General features: G+C 35.4%; 2 protein-coding genes across 2 annotated transcripts in view; both read right to left on the bottom strand.

The window, feature by feature from the left end:
• Window positions 1–988: 988 nt before the first annotated feature.
• On the bottom strand, window positions 989–11,463 carry dmap1 (DNA methyltransferase 1 associated protein 1). The gene is made up of 11 exons (XM_051116990.1): window positions 11,324–11,463; window positions 10,840–10,947; window positions 10,615–10,706; window positions 7,238–7,436; window positions 6,977–7,135; window positions 6,702–6,869; window positions 4,682–4,867; window positions 4,424–4,495; window positions 3,792–3,864; window positions 2,110–2,396; window positions 989–1,783 (listed from the first exon to the last, which is right to left on the bottom strand). The coding sequence occupies exons 2-11, from the start codon at window positions 10,936–10,938 to the stop codon at window positions 1,724–1,726; spliced, it is 1,395 nt and encodes a 464-aa protein (XP_050972947.1). The 5' UTR covers window positions 10,939–10,947; window positions 11,324–11,463; the 3' UTR covers window positions 989–1,723.
• Window positions 11,464–11,626: 163 nt separating this feature from the next.
• Window positions 11,627–15,746, bottom strand: part of LOC127169272 (obscurin-like) — a 47,564-nt gene continuing 43,444 nt past the window's right edge. The window contains 7 exon segments of the mRNA XM_051116512.1: window positions 11,627–12,468; window positions 12,833–12,982; window positions 13,104–13,200; window positions 13,832–14,055; window positions 14,185–14,424; window positions 15,002–15,107; window positions 15,547–15,714. Coding sequence (XP_050972469.1) covers window positions 12,291–12,468; window positions 12,833–12,982; window positions 13,104–13,200; window positions 13,832–14,055; window positions 14,185–14,424; window positions 15,002–15,107; window positions 15,547–15,714 — 1,163 coding nt within the window. The 3' untranslated portion in view covers window positions 11,627–12,290.

Below are 15,746 nucleotides of genomic sequence, written 5' to 3'. Positions count from 1 at the left end.
AAATCACGCCTGACTCTCACCCGGAAGGATGCTTTGCAATTCCGGTCTCCAATGTTTCTAGTCAAATTATTATAATTATTATAATTGTAGTTTATAATTATTATTATAGTTTTTATTTAATACTATAATTCCGAGCTAATAATCTAATGTTAAACATTAAAATTTTTAAAAAGCTATACATATCTATGCTTCCTCAGTGGACTTCCATATTCACATAGAATTGTAACAACTATTAAAACTTTTAAATTATAGTTGTCGTTATAGCTGTGGTGTGGCCTTAGCCGTTTTCAGAATTTCAGAACTTTATATAACTTTTGCTTGGGCCTTAACTCAAGTTACACATAAGACATTTTAATAAAACACATTTTTCAGCTACAGATAAACAAGTTGTTACCTTCTAAATTAAAATATGTTTGTCAGATAAAGATAGATTTTAATTGCAAACCTATCAGATGGTCTTCTGTTATGTTTCTGTCTCAGTTGAGCGGCTCACTGCCGCTCTTTACTGTCTCTCGAATAAATTTATCACGGGTTACGCAGAGTTGACATGTAAATTATAAATGTTTCCTGTCATGTTCAATACTGTAATGAATTTACTAGAGATGTCTTTATCGCGGCGAATTCATGAAGTGGCGATGACGAGAGGCAGAGCTCGCGCCGTGCACGTTATTGATGCGCGCGCTTGACAGCTAATTTAAAACGCACCGAGCGCCTCACAAATGCGGAGCGAAATACACGGATCTCACGCAACAAATCAACGCATGGGTGTAGTTTACTTTAGTTAACGCTTTCAGCTTCACTGTGAAATGATGGTGAGAATTTTACCTTGGCTTTAACTGTTTTACAACTACATTTTTTCATCTAAACCGGTCTCTAAAGTAAATAGCAATCATATTACAACACTGAATCATGGTCACAAGATATTTCTATGCTACTCTCTAGATCAGCTGGATTGTTTTTCTTTCATTAGACTTAAACAAATTAAAAGGGAAACACTTAGAAAAAAACATTTATTAAACAAGGACATTTTACAGGTAATGAGCTCAACATACAAGAGCATCTATTTGAGACGGGTGGCACTCTGTTTACGGTTCTTTCGAGAAACCGCAGGATTGCAGATGAAAACGGGCAACTCAAAATAGCAGATGTAAAGACGCCAGTTAGACAGGGACACCTCCAAAAAAATGAGACATTTTTCCAGAGCCTTCTGTTTCAAGATGCAGCCAAAAAGCAAACACTTTTTCAATAAATTCCCCAACAGGATCCAGACTCACTCATACCATCTGTCCAGCATACGTTCATTTCAGACAGACAAGCAGACTTTTTTTTTCTGTCTACTTGCTTCTGTCTTGTCATGTGCCGATTAGCTCTCTCTGCCAATTTACAGTTCATCTGGGTTTGGGCTGCCTGGTTGGACAGAAGAGGTGGTATAATGGAATAGGTTGTCAAGGGTGGTCTGTGTCATGGTACACGTTTGGTCTGGAGAATGGAGAGAGGAGGGAAGCATGTGGGACTGAGGGGTGTTGGACAGAGAGGGCAGTCATTGTGTTGAATACATTAACAGAGAGAGCCAGAGAGCGGTCATCAAAAGAGCAGATAACAGATGACCTACAACCACAACCTCACCCTCTGACCCTGAAGCAGGCAATCACTTAAGAGCGCTCAACAAACCTCTCTATCCTCTTCCAAAAAATGTCCAATCGAGTTAACAAAGTCATTTATGTCACGGTTTCTTCACCTTCTTGATAGATGAGGAACTCGAGGCAGATTCTCTGCGTTTGCGCTGTGCAAGGAAAATAAACCATGTTTAAATATTAATTCCAGTGGAATTTCATTTTAAAATCACATTCATTAAGTTTGTTTAAAAATGACACGCTTTTATAATTTTGTAGATAAAAAAAAAAAATTTTTTTTAAGTCAATACTTTCATAGATGATGTATAATCAAATAAACTCAATTTCAAATATTTTTAATGTATAAAAGGAGATCAAATTGCATGACAATGCTTCACAAAAGTAGTTCTATCATATAAACTACCAAGCCAATGGTTTAACAAGTAGTGGCAATTTACAGACAGGTATTTGTACGAACCTCCCTCTAAAAACTCACCGAATTAGGAGTGAGTGGTGCTCCAACCACATCAATGATCTGCTCTTTGGCTTCGGTTTTGATGTCATCAGCGCCGGGCCAGGATTGACTGTCGGGTGCTCCACCGCTCTCGCTCTGCGGTGTGACGGCGCCCCCTGCTTTTAGCAGAGCGTCATAGCGGTGCCGCAACATCTGCTGTTCGTACTCACAGTTACTGTAGGCCTGTTTTAACTCGTACACCAGGACCAGGTCGCTGCGGAGTTCGTTGAACATCTGTACAATCTCCTCTGTGGGCATGGGGTTGAGATCTATCAAGAAAAGAAAAAAGGATACGTTATGAGATGGTTCAATGCAAATTCTGTGTAGTTGTTATTTTATTGTTTGGTTTAGATGAACAACACTGTCGCTGGGTAAAAACATTCTTTTTTTCAATATTTTTCAAAATACTGATTCTTAAAATTCCATGATTGATCATTTATTTTATTCTATGCCAGTGTTTTGCACACCATAGCAACAGAAGTCATATTTTACCAGAGTTTGAAAAAAGGCAATGTACTGTGAAATAATAATATAAAAATATAAATAAACACAAATATATATTTTCATATAAACTGCCCTTTAAAAGTTTGGGATCAATAAGATCAGTAAGTCTTTTCTGCTCATTCTTCAGGATTCTTTGATGAATAAAACATTAAAAAGAAGAGCATTTATTTAAAATAGGATTTTTTGTAACAATATACAGTACCTTTCAAAGTTTGGGGGCAGTGTATTTTTTCTTTCTTTCTTTGTTTGAAAGAAATTAATACTTTTATTCAGCAAAGATGTGTTAGATTGATAAAAAGTGAGAGTAAAGACTAATATTGTTAGAAAAAGGTTTATATTTTAAAGAAATACTGTTCTTTTTAACTTTTTATTCAGCAAAGAATCCTAAAAAAACAAACAAAAAAAAAAACAGCAGCACAACTCTGAATATCATTCCAACATTGATAATAAATGAGCATTTTTGAAAGACTTCTGAAGGATCATGTGACACTGAAGAGTAATGATGCTGAAAATTCAGCTTTGATAACAGAAATAAATTCTATTTTAAAGTATATTAAAATAGAAAACTTGTTTTAAATTGCAATTTTTCAAAATATTACTTTCTGTATTTTTGATAAAGTAAACTGAACTTTGAAAAGCATAAGAGACTTTAAAACACATTAAAAATCTTACTGATCCCAAACTTTTGAGCGGCAGTGTATCTGTTGATTTGTCCCAACAGCCTTCATGCAATAACATAGCAGTCCCAAATTATTCTTTCAAAAGTTCTTTTTAGTGAAACAAAGCCTGTCCATATAATGCTCATCATTCATTAAAAAAAATCATTAATAAACCCCATTCAAGAGTCTCAATATTTATAGAGTTTAATAGGATTTCCAGTAATTTATCATTTTAAAGTAAAATAATACAATGTTGAAATGGAAATTCAAGAAAATAACATTTCATCATATGCAAAGAAAATCAATATCATAACTGAAATTGTCAAATTAATATTTAATTAATATTATAAAACGTAATTCAAATTTGAACTGAATCAATAGCTTGTGAATTAGAATCAATACCATTTTTAGACTGAACCCGTTTATTGCCGTTCAGTAGAAATGGCTATACAATAATATAGAAGGAATAACAGAAGGAATGCTCATCACAATGCTACTCACCCACTCCTTGCTCCGTCAGGATCTGTTCAATTGCTTTTATTTTCTTCTGTCCAACTGAGCTGGGCAGCTTCATCTAAACACAGAAATTCATTAGTTAACCAAATCCATAAAATAAAATAAACTTTCAGTAAACTTAAGTTGCACTTGTGTACTCATGTTTTAATCCATGAGGTGTTGGAAACTCTAGCTGGAACATTAACACCTTTAATCTCAGATGGCTACATGGTAGAAAAACGTGGGAGCAATGGAATAAAAATGGGGTCATCTTTCATTCATAATACCCCTGAAATGCACTTCAGAGAGGGCAGATCAAAACATGTTTATGCACCCAAGTCTGACTAACAGATGACCAGCCACATCTGAGTCATACACTACCCCAGTACCATCCTTAATGCGTTTTATATAGAGCGACCTCCCTTCATTACTCTTTAAGAGGAATGCCTTCCTGTGGGTAGATTACTCTACCTACGACTGTGTGAATCAATCAACTCCTGGCTAATGAGAGAGAAGTTAAACGCCACAGGCTCCTGAGTCCTGCAGCGTAGAGGGATGTATCATAATATTCTGCATAGATCGTATATTAAAAAACGGATCAGGGGTCAGTTTTGTTGAAGCGTGTAAGTTGAACTTACTCTCTGACTCCGTAGTGAAACACCAGCAGATTTGAAGTCTGGGAATTTGATGCCTGCGGTTTCAGGAACAGCCTGCCATTGGACAGATGAGAGGGCATTAGAAGACCTAGTGCTAGAAAGTATTACATTTAACTTTTTTTTTTTTTTTTTAATTTTGCAAAACCAAAAAAAAAAAAAATTCTTCATCAAAACATTATTACTATCACAGACAGGATAAAAATTGAATTTAGTTTGAGGGGTAAACAAAGAGATGATTACAGGTTTTTCTGTCTCTCGTTTCTGCGGCAGCTTCTTCTTGGTGGCTTTGCGTTCAGCTCTGCGCATCTCTGTTGTCGTGTCAGCGGCTGTAATGAGCTTCTGGAGGTCTTGGGCCTTCTTTTCACGCTCTTTCTTACGTGTCTCAATCTTCCTCAGCTCCTGGATCAGGTATTCCTCTTCTGCCACCTACAGGAAAGGAAAGAAAGCACATTTTCCAAATGAGATTGAGCTTGTGCCTATCATTTATTACAAACTTAAACCATTATCGGCAGTGTGTGTCATTAATTATCAACACTCCGGCAGCCGCCACAGTCTAAACTGTCCCACCACAGTTTTATGATGAACTGAAAATATTTTAACATTTCTCATAATAAAAAAAAGGTCTCTAAAGCTAACTGTTCATTACAAATTTGAAATAAAAGTTTAAACTCTCGGTCTGAACTAGGATTAGATCGCACTATAAAGGGTAAATACAGTCATCAGATTGCCATATGATTACTTGCTTTTGACTCTGAACCAATTATTATTGCCTCATTGCTATTATATATGTATTTTAAGTCATTTTTAAAGTCTGTTGTTTGCTTAGGTCTATTTTTATTAATGATCCAAATACTCGATTAATAATCAGAATAATCGACTGATAACTCGATTACCAAAATAATCGTTAGTGAAAGCCCTAATAACATTATTATATTTTAATTGTTTGGCTTCCTAAAAAAACATTATGAACGTAATGTAGACAGACACTATATCGCAACTACAGTTGAGGTCAAAAATGTACATACACCTTGTTAATTTTGCCAACATAAGCATACAAAATGTATGGGTTTTTTTTATTTTTTATTTTTTTTTACTACTGACCTGAATAAGATACTTCACATAAAAAATGTTTACATATAGTCCACGAGAGGAAATAATAGTTCAAAAGTTTACATACACTTAAGTCTTAATACTGCCCACTGTTCTTCAGAAAAATCCTTCAGGTCCCATAAATTATTATGTATTTGAACCCTTTCCAACAGTGATTGTATGATTTTGAGATCCATCTTTACACACTGAGCACAACTGAGGGACTCATATGCAACTATTACAGAAGGTTCAAACACTTACTGATGCTTCAGAAAGAAACACAATGCATTCAGAGCTGGGGGTGAAAACTTTTTGAATTTGAAGATCAGGGTAAATTTAACTTATTTTGTCTTTTGGGAAATGCAAGTAGCTTCTATAGCTTCTGAAGGGCAGTACTAAATGGAAAAAAAAAGATATTTAGGCAAAATAAGAAAAATGTTCACATCTTCATTCTGTTTAGAAGCTTATACCTCTGGCTCTTAATGCATCATTTTTCCTTCTGGAGCATCAGTGAGCATTTTAACCTTCTGAAGTAGTTTCAATCCCTCAGTTGTCCTCAGTGTGAAAAGATTGATCTCAAAACCATACAGCCATTGTTGGAAAGGGTTCAAATACACAAAAATGCTGCAAAACCAAAGAATTTGTGGCACCTGAAGGATTTTTCTGAAGAACAGCAGGCAGCTTAATTGTTCAGGACAAAGAAGGGACTCATGAACATCTATCAATAAACAAAAGTATTAAGAATCAACCTTATGTAAACTTTTGAACGGGGTAATTTTTATAAAATCAACTATTATTTTCTCTTGTGAAGTATTATGTAAATGTCTTTTATGTGAAATATCTTCTTTAGGTCATTACTAACTAAAAAAAATAACATGCATTTTGCATGATCCCTCTTATTTTGGTAAAACAATTAACATTTTGCATATACTGCAAGGTGTATCTAAACATTTGACATCAATTGTATAAAGTTCAATTTAAGACTGAAAATTAGTGGGAGCTCCTAATTTTCATCTCTTAAAGTGCACCAGATTTAAGCATTTAATGCTAAAATGCAGAAGTGTTTCTTCCACCCCCTACAGTCTCAAAAAATCCTGTGTAAAAACACTGCATCACTGTTGTAATTGTTATGCAGACTGAAAAAGATTAGTCTTGGTCTGAGCACTCTCACCTGCTCTGGTGTGCGGTTGAACAGTCTCTCGAGCTGCTCTTTCCTTCGTCTCTCATGACCGGCATCAAATATGTAGATCTTAGGCTCTGCCCCTGTTCCTGCCCGAACTTTTGTCAGTTTGCCGCAAATGTTGTAATAACGCTCCTTAAGATCCTCCACAGAGCGCTTCTACAATAATAACAGTGAGGAAATGTGACTAGAATAAAACAAACTCTAACATGGTCAAGTTGCTATTTTATGTTCGGTACAAAGCTGAATTACAAAGAGGAATTTACTCTATATTGTTGGTGATCATAGCGATCGTGGATGACAATAAACCGCAGATCGAAACGTTTGCATAAGTCAAACAGGTGATCCGTTTCAGCTTTCGTCCATCCATCGTCATGAAGATACATCTGATACTCCTGCTCTGAGTACACAGGCACCTGCACAGTCTTGAAACAGGAAGAATATTTTCAGTAACATGCAATGAGAATGGTTTTAATTTCAGTACAAAATATCTCCTGCTCTGTTCAATATCATCCTCTCTTTCCTACCTTGTTGAAGCGAGCAAATGGGTAGTCCTTTCCCTCCTCTGCTGCACGTCTCCAGTGATGGAAGATGGCTCCATCTTTTCTGGCTGGATTGGAAAAGGGCATCCACTTCCAGGGCCGCACCTTCTTACAGCCCAGTTTTGCTTTCACTGTCCGGTAGCCTTGTGTAGTATCACTCGGTAACAGGGGAGGGGCATCCCGACTGAAAAAGCGAAACCATATAAAAGTTAATTATATGTTGTCATTTTTCAATGTACCAATAGTACTGTCCACAGCCAGCATACAGGGCTCAACAATAGAAGCTTTCTTTTATGCCGGACTGGTCAAACCTACAGTGCAAATTTTTAGCTATCTTTAGATATTTTCATGTGCATGTCAAGAGATGTAGATACACTACAACTCAAAAGTTTGGGGTCAGTAAGTATTTTCTGAACAAATTAATTTTTTTATTCAGCAAGGGTGCATTAAATTGGTCAAAAGTGACAGTAAATACATTTATAATGTTATAAAAAAATGTCTATTTCATATGAATGCTATTCTTTTGAACCTTTTACTTGAAGAATCCTGAAAAAATAGTATCCTGAGCATCAAATCAGCATATAAATATAATTCATGATGGATCATGTGACACTGAAGACTGAAGTAATGGCTGCTGAAAATTCAGCTTTGCCATCACAGAAATAAAATACATTTTAGATTATATATTAAAAAAAAAAAAAAAAAAATAATAATAATAATAATAATAATAATAATAATAATAAATATATATACACACATACATACATACATATATATATATATATATTTTTTTTTTTTTTTTATTGTAATATTTCACCATATCATTCTCTGTATTGTATTTCTGATTAAACAAATGCAGTCTTGGCAAGCATAAGAGACAAGTGTATAAGTACTTTACAAAAATATACATTTATTTGATTTTAATTTATCTTATGAAAGGTATAAACTCATACAAACCTACTTGTTGTAAAACTAATACAACAAAATGTTACACTCATTTTTTTCTAGCCAACAGCAAAATGGCCTGTCATTAGTCATGAGAAGGCAATGCAAATACTAGTGTTGTCAAAAGACCTGGTACTTCGGTACCAAGTCGGTACTAAAAAAAATTAAATGTTACGGTACCAGGTTTTCTTAAGTACCGGTGGTACCGAGCACCCGGTCAACCCGGTTCTTGCTGCGCTATGCAAAAAGTGCGCAGTTGCGTCTTCTTCATAAAAGCACAAAGACACGGCGACCGGTGGTGCTGCTGATGCGGCTGCTCTGAATCCGCTTGTTGAAAAGAAAGGAGGAAGGAGCCACGTGTGGAAATATTTTGTTTATTTATTTGCTACTGATGACAAGGGCAACATCATAGATCATCAGAAACCCACTTGCAAACGGTGTCATCGAAGTTCTCTCTCAAAAGGAGGAAATACATCGAACTTAATAAAACACCTCAAAGACCGACACCCAGATTTAATGAAAGTTCAAGCAGGTAAGTTTTAATTTTATTTTATATTTAGAGCTTCTGTTATAAAAATTATACGTTAAATAAACATCGCCATTTGCTTAGTTAATCGTTAGCATAAGCGCGGCTAATGCTAACGCGAGAATTAGAATAAACTTCTTTATTAAGTGTTTAATGCTCCTATAGCATTTATTTAAAAAAAAACAAAAAAACAGGACATGATAGTGTACTATTTTTACACACCTGAGGCTTTTAAATGACCCGTGTAGCTAAAATATGTGTGTTAGAGAACAAATGTACAAATGTATGGTTAATGCCTTAAAATCGGTCCATCAGAAAAGCAGTTCTAGGCTATGAAATATAGTTTGCGCAGTTTGATTAAATAAAAGTACAGTCAAATACAGTCCTGTATAGTTTGGTAAAAGATACTATTCATTAACATGACTTAATATATTATCTAACATAAATTTACAGTGAGTGAACATTAATCAATGTGTGTGAATGTTGTTTTATACAAACATTTGATCGTTCATGTTTGTTTATTGTGCGTGAAATAATGTCAACAGATACAACTTTTAATTTAAAATAAATTATGAATACATTTTGAAATTAAGAAGAATAATTGCTATGTAACACTTGTTTATTAAGTCATGTTAAATGGGGTGTTTTTAATACGACAGTTTCCGTCTGTGTAACATTGATATCTTACACTCAGTATAAGTAATCTTATCTATCTTTGTTATAAAAAGCTGAGGTTTGTTATTTACTGAAAAGTTATATATAAAGTTCTGTTTAGCTGGTGTCAATCTAATATTGCATTTAGTTAGACTCAGCCCATTGTTTTACTGAAGTATATTATATTTTCCTTTTACAGCTGCAGGCTGAGGAAGACTCCTAAGCAGACAATGGTTCCAGATGCTTTTGAGCAGCAGAAGTACGACAAAAAGGCAAGAAAACTGAACCGAGCTGTTGCTGAATTCACATGTATGGATTAAGTGCCAGTTTATACAGTGAAAAATGGGGATTCCAGCAAATGCTTCATCACCTCAGCTCAAAATACCAGCTTCCAAGTCAAAACTTTGTTTTATTTTTGTTTGTTATAAATAAAAATAGTGTGTTGTTCAATTCATGTTTTTGTGTTTTGATTTGGTACCGAAATTGGTACCGAGAACCGTGGATTTTCACTGGTATTGGTACCGAATACTGAAATTTTGGTACCGTGACAACACTAGCAAATACAATCTAATAATATGGGCAACAGAGTGTTTTCACAACACCTCATCAATCGGCCATATTGGTGGCACTGAATGTCAACAATGCCACTGAACTGAACGAAACTTGCATATTTAGCTGATTATTGCTCCTGAAAATGGACAATTATTGTCATGTTTTGGGCTGTACTAATCGGTCGGACCGGGAAAAACATTTGGAGTACTACAGACTGCCAAAATTATTATAACAAATCAAAAGAGTGCAAAAAAAAATGTCTGAGGAACAATAGGCATTTGTGGTTGACCAAACTGAACCAGGAATTCCAGGGCAAGAATCTTTCAACATTCATGTTTGTTATTATCATTTCCAGTCAGGTAGGTGAAATATTAGGCAAATATCTTAATTAATACTCATTGTACATATCCTTACCACCTACTAACTTTAGTTTGTCAAAATATTGCACCCTTTCCTGCTTACTAAATCATTTTCTATATGACTTAACTTCCACATGTTTTTTCTGTGGTTTAGAAAGCATAAATTAGCAGAACAACGTATTCAGTAGCACATTAAACGTGCAATCCATGCTGTTGTTCACATCCGAGTATCGCCAATATGGCCGCGGATCCAGGTAACTGACCAAAACCTGATGTAAGTGCCCTTTATAAAACAGTGAGGCGAAGAGTCATGACACCCAACTTACTTTTTGTCTGAATACAGCAAGGCATAAACTTCTCTGTGCATTCCTTCTGGTCTCTTGAAGGTTAATGTCTCTGTCACCTTCTTGGCTTTTTTCTACAACAACAGACAGAGAATTGCCTCAGTAATACAAAACTAAAACACGTCACAATAAAATATAAAACCCACTGTAAAGCTGCGTCTATAGTAAATAGTCGAATGGTGTTTGTTCTTATCTGTGATAGTTTACCTTGTCTGAATTAATGATGTCCTTCTTGCTGATGGGTCCTGAATCATTGTCTCCTCCTGCCAGCTCCAGAATATCCCTCACATCAGCACCGGTCGCCATGGTGAGGGACTAATAATTTAAACAAAATGATTAGCATAATATACATATACTATGAAGTGGCTGGTTTGCGTTTGACAATAAGAACCGTCTTTGTTATATGAAAGCTGAATGAACCATTTGCTGCATTAACGTTACATATGACAACCTCCTAACACAGACAACACATCAGGGTTAAACGTTAAAAACTGTCTGCTGTGTCTGTTCGAGCAAGTAGAAGATAAAGAAATAAATAATAGCTAATAAACGAAACGCTAATAACGGTCGAATTTCGGAATCAATGAGCTTACACGCTACCTAACAGGCGGGAACCGTATTGAGCTCTTTTAGTACTTCCAGAACTGCGTTTATGAACTGTAAGGGTAATAAAAGTAACATTCATTCTTACCTGAGAAAAATACGGGCAGTCTGTGTATCTAAAATATATACGCTTGTCTTTATTTACGGATCGGTGTTAGCCAAAATGCTACATTCAACGGCGGATACTGCTGTGCTCTTCGATGGTCGGCTTCGATGTGCATCTTGACACACTAGTGCAAACGATCGCCACCTATCGGACAAAACAAATAAGTACATCTACAATACTGCACTCAACCAGTGTTCATAAAATGCTTTACTTCGCGGTTGTGTTTAAAAATATCAGCGCTCTCTGTAAGGAGTCAAACCACAACTTTTAGAGAGTAATAAAACATTTATTGTAAGTGCATGGCAGTTTGCAGCAATGGAGACAAAAACATACATGCATTTTGTTAATCTATTCTAGTCACAGCAGAGAAAACAGTAACCCCTAAATTTGCCTATCACTCTATAAAATCTACAATCCAAACCAATAAAATCCTTACACATCAAGTATAATTTGCATTAAAATGAGAAAAATATAATTTATGAACAAAATACTGCATTTCACCACATCATGTAAATCATACAATAACGTTGTCCCTGATAAAGCAGTGTCATAGAATTTTAACAACACAGGGCAAAAAAAGAAATAAAAAATAAAGAAAAAAAAAAATACTGTGTAATGCAGTGATAACATGTTCTACATATTACATTAACATATCTAGATAGACAGATATTACCCATTTATGTACACTACTGTAAAATAGTGTTTATGTAAGTAATGTGCCACTGTTTGAATGATTACAAAGCAATAAAGCCATGTCATGCAGATTGCCTAATTACACCTACTGAAAAATGTCATCTAAAGAAATATAATTGATTATCATTATGGCTAAAACTTTTAATCATAATCTTTCCTCGTGTTGATATGAAAGCATAGCTTTTAAAAACTACAGAAAGCATTTCACAGTTTCACACATCACTTTCAGCCTCCAAATATGTTTTGCCCCCTTGAATTAAAGAAAGGGCAGATTAATTTTTGTGCGGACGTGGTCTCGCTTGACCTCTCGTTCCCTGAGATAGGCCTGCAGCTTGTCTGTTGAGAAACAGACCACTGAGTCGGTGTGTTTGGAGGGAGAACGGTCTCCTTGTATCCAGGGGTTTTGGAGGCACTCTGCAGCCGTCGGTCTTGCCCTGGTGAAACATTAAGCTGCATTAAATACTGCCTATGTCCACATACTGAGTCAGTCATCACATTAAGTTTAGAAGCAGGATCCATTTAAAGGGATAGTTCACCCAAAAATGAAAATTCTGTCATTAATTACTCACCCTCATGTCATTAAAGGTCTTACGGGTTTGGAATGACATGAGGGTGAGTAATTAATGACAGAATTTGCATTTTTGGGTGAACTATCCCTTTATAACTATTGGTTTTTCTTGGGTCTACTCATGGAAAGTCATAAATATATTAAATGTAATATGTATATAATTATTGTCTGTTATTTAGATATTAACACTTAAAATAAGCAACCATCATTTGTGGCTCTGTGAGTTTTACCAGGCTTTGTTGCTCAGGGTGTTTTTCATAAAGTTGATGGCTCCCTCGGAGAGACCTGGGTAACAACGATTAAATTGGATCTTGCCTTTTTTGATATTTCGATCCCTCTCCCAATTTATATCAGCATGGAAGGGACTGTCTGCACTCAACCTAAAAATGAGAGTTAAAGTAAATTGAGGAAATCAGTGAATAATGGTTGAACAATAAGAAAGCTCTAATGGCTCTGTAATTATTCCTTACAGTTATGGTTTTATTGAAAGAAAGTACTTACATTATAAAAGCCAAAACACCAATAGCCCAGATATCAGTTTCGGGGCCAACTCCTTGTCCTTCTAAGATTTCAGGAGCTTTAGGAAGGACAATATAACCTAACAAACATAAAACAGAAAATATTTTTCATAAACTAAATTGGTTTTATGGTGAAAAGATACCAGAAACCTTTTTTTCTTTTAAGATGCCAAGCAGCCAAGAAAATTAAAGTATTTCAATGTATAATATATATATATATATATATATATATTATTTTTTTTAAAGACAGAAACTAATACTTTTATTCAGCAAGGATGCATTAAATTGATGAAAAGTACCGTAAAAATGTATAACCCTTTTCATAAAAATTAGTAGCACAACTGTTTTCATGAGCACCAAAATTTGCATTTCTTAAGCACCAAAATCTGCATATAAGAATGATTTCTGAAGGATCATGTGACACTGAAGACTGGATCATTGGCTGCTGAAAATTCAACCACCACAGAAATAAATGACATTTTAAAATATATTAAAACTTTATTTTAATGCTAATTCAGTAAAATGTCACAATATTATTGCTTTTAAATGTATTTTTTTATCAAATCATAGCAAGTTTGGTAAGCACTTCAAAACATTAAACAATCCAATTAAACTGGCTACAAATCAGATCCCAAATTTGCAACATGAATCTATAATGATTGAATAAAAAAAAGCAACAAATCCTAGTTCATAATACAGTACTACTGATACCTTTATTATCTGTCATTTCTTTGATGTGTTCAATGTTTAGTGCCTGTCCTGGAGTGAAGGGCTGAGCAGAGCCCAAATCCACAATCTTCACTACGTTTCGGCCCGTCACAAGCATGTTGTCAGACTTTAGGTCTAGGTGTACAATGCGTCGGCTGTGTAGGTAATCCACAGCACTCAGAATCTGCTCAAGTAGGTCAGTCACTTGTGTTTCTGAATATAGATTCCTACAGGCCATCAAGAGTAAAGAGTAAGGTCATTTCGTACAACACCATCTTAGAATGATTTTCACTAGTATCTGTGAAAATATAGTTTGTAATTTAACAGAACCCTTTGAATAGTATTAATGGCTTCACCTTTCTGCTAGGTTATAAAGAAGCTCTCGTCCAGAGCACAGCTCCTCTATAAGCACCAGGCAGGTGGGTGTGAGGATGGCCAACTGCAGCTGGACGATTCGAGGGTGGTTCAGTCGGCGAAGCAGTTGATATTCCCTTAAAACCAACTGCCTCTGCTCTGGTCTGTAGGGGGTTATCTTAGCGGCCAACATCTGAGAGCTACGGCTGTCCTCACACTGCATTACCACACTGAAACGGCCTCTGTCGAAAGATACACAAGATTATGTACTTAAATGTAGTTTAAAAAAATGACATAAATAAGCAACATAAAAAGGATTTTAAACAATGGTAATCAGTGTTTCGTGAGGCAGTAATTTGAATTTTTAAAGGGATAGTTCACCCAAAAATTTATATTCTGTCATTAATTACTCACCCTCATGTCATTTCAAACCAGTAATACCTTCGTTCATCTTTGGAACATCAAATTAAGATACTTTTGATAAAACAGGAGAGCTTTCTGACCCTGCATAGACAGCAATGCAACTGACACGTTCAAGGCCCAGAAAGGTAGTAAGGACATCATTAAAATAGTCTATGTTTCTGCCTTTCACTTGCTGCCTATGCAGGGTCAGAAAGCTCTCAGATTTCATCAAAAAATCTTAATTTGTGTTTCGAATATGAACAAAGGTCTTACGGGTTTGGAACAACATGAGGGTGAGTATTTAATGATAGAATTTGCAATTTTTGGCTGAACTAACCCTTTAAAGGTGAAGTGAAGTGTTTGTTGTGGCAGTGTGAACTAGTCCTTATATATATATATGAATATGAAGTCAAGTACCTGTTGATTTCAGACAGGAAGCTATAAGATTTCTCAGTGCCAAGACCTCCAGGTACAATGACCTTTGACCCAACAGAATCCATTTTAATGAGAGGATTGTGAGAGTCTGCAATAAAAAAAAAAAAAAAAACAAAACAAAAAAAAAAAAAAAAAAACAATAAATTCACCTTTAAAATTTCCTTAAATTAAACTCTCTTGTCCACCTAATTCTTTAACATGGAAGTAAACTTACGGACGAGACGTGCGGTTCATTAGCCATTATAGGGAAATTACACGTTGTTTTGTACAGCTAAAAAATAGCTGGACGCGGATGAGGCCGAAAGCCAGACCCATAAAATTAACGAATGGATGCATCCCGTCTTACGGGAAAAATAAGGTGGATATGACAATATTTTGAAAATACTGCATTTATTTTAGAAAAAGGGATGATTGCATTATATTTAAAGATGTAATCTACAAACAGGTTGCAGACAAAGTAGAGAAAAACAGATCTGATGGTCACATGATCTGGATAAAAATAAATATTATTTCCAGAATGTCTGTACCTTCATAAGGCATGGCCATAAAGGCCGGTGGTGAAGGGTCACTAAAAGGAGCCAACCCTGTCTTGGTGTTATAGGACACTCTGAAGATATATCCTGGTCCCCTCGGAAGGGCATTTGCTGTAAAACAGCTGTCTGTGACATTCTCTGACAATATTCTCCACTCCGCACCTTGGAAAAATACAATGAAAAACAATGCTCAT

The sequence above is a fragment of the Labeo rohita genome, chromosome 8 (assembly GCF_022985175.1).
Source record: "Labeo rohita strain BAU-BD-2019 chromosome 8, IGBB_LRoh.1.0, whole genome shotgun sequence".
Taxonomy (NCBI): domain Eukaryota; kingdom Metazoa; phylum Chordata; class Actinopteri; order Cypriniformes; family Cyprinidae; genus Labeo; species Labeo rohita.
This window is presented reverse-complemented; position numbering and strand designations above follow the sequence as displayed.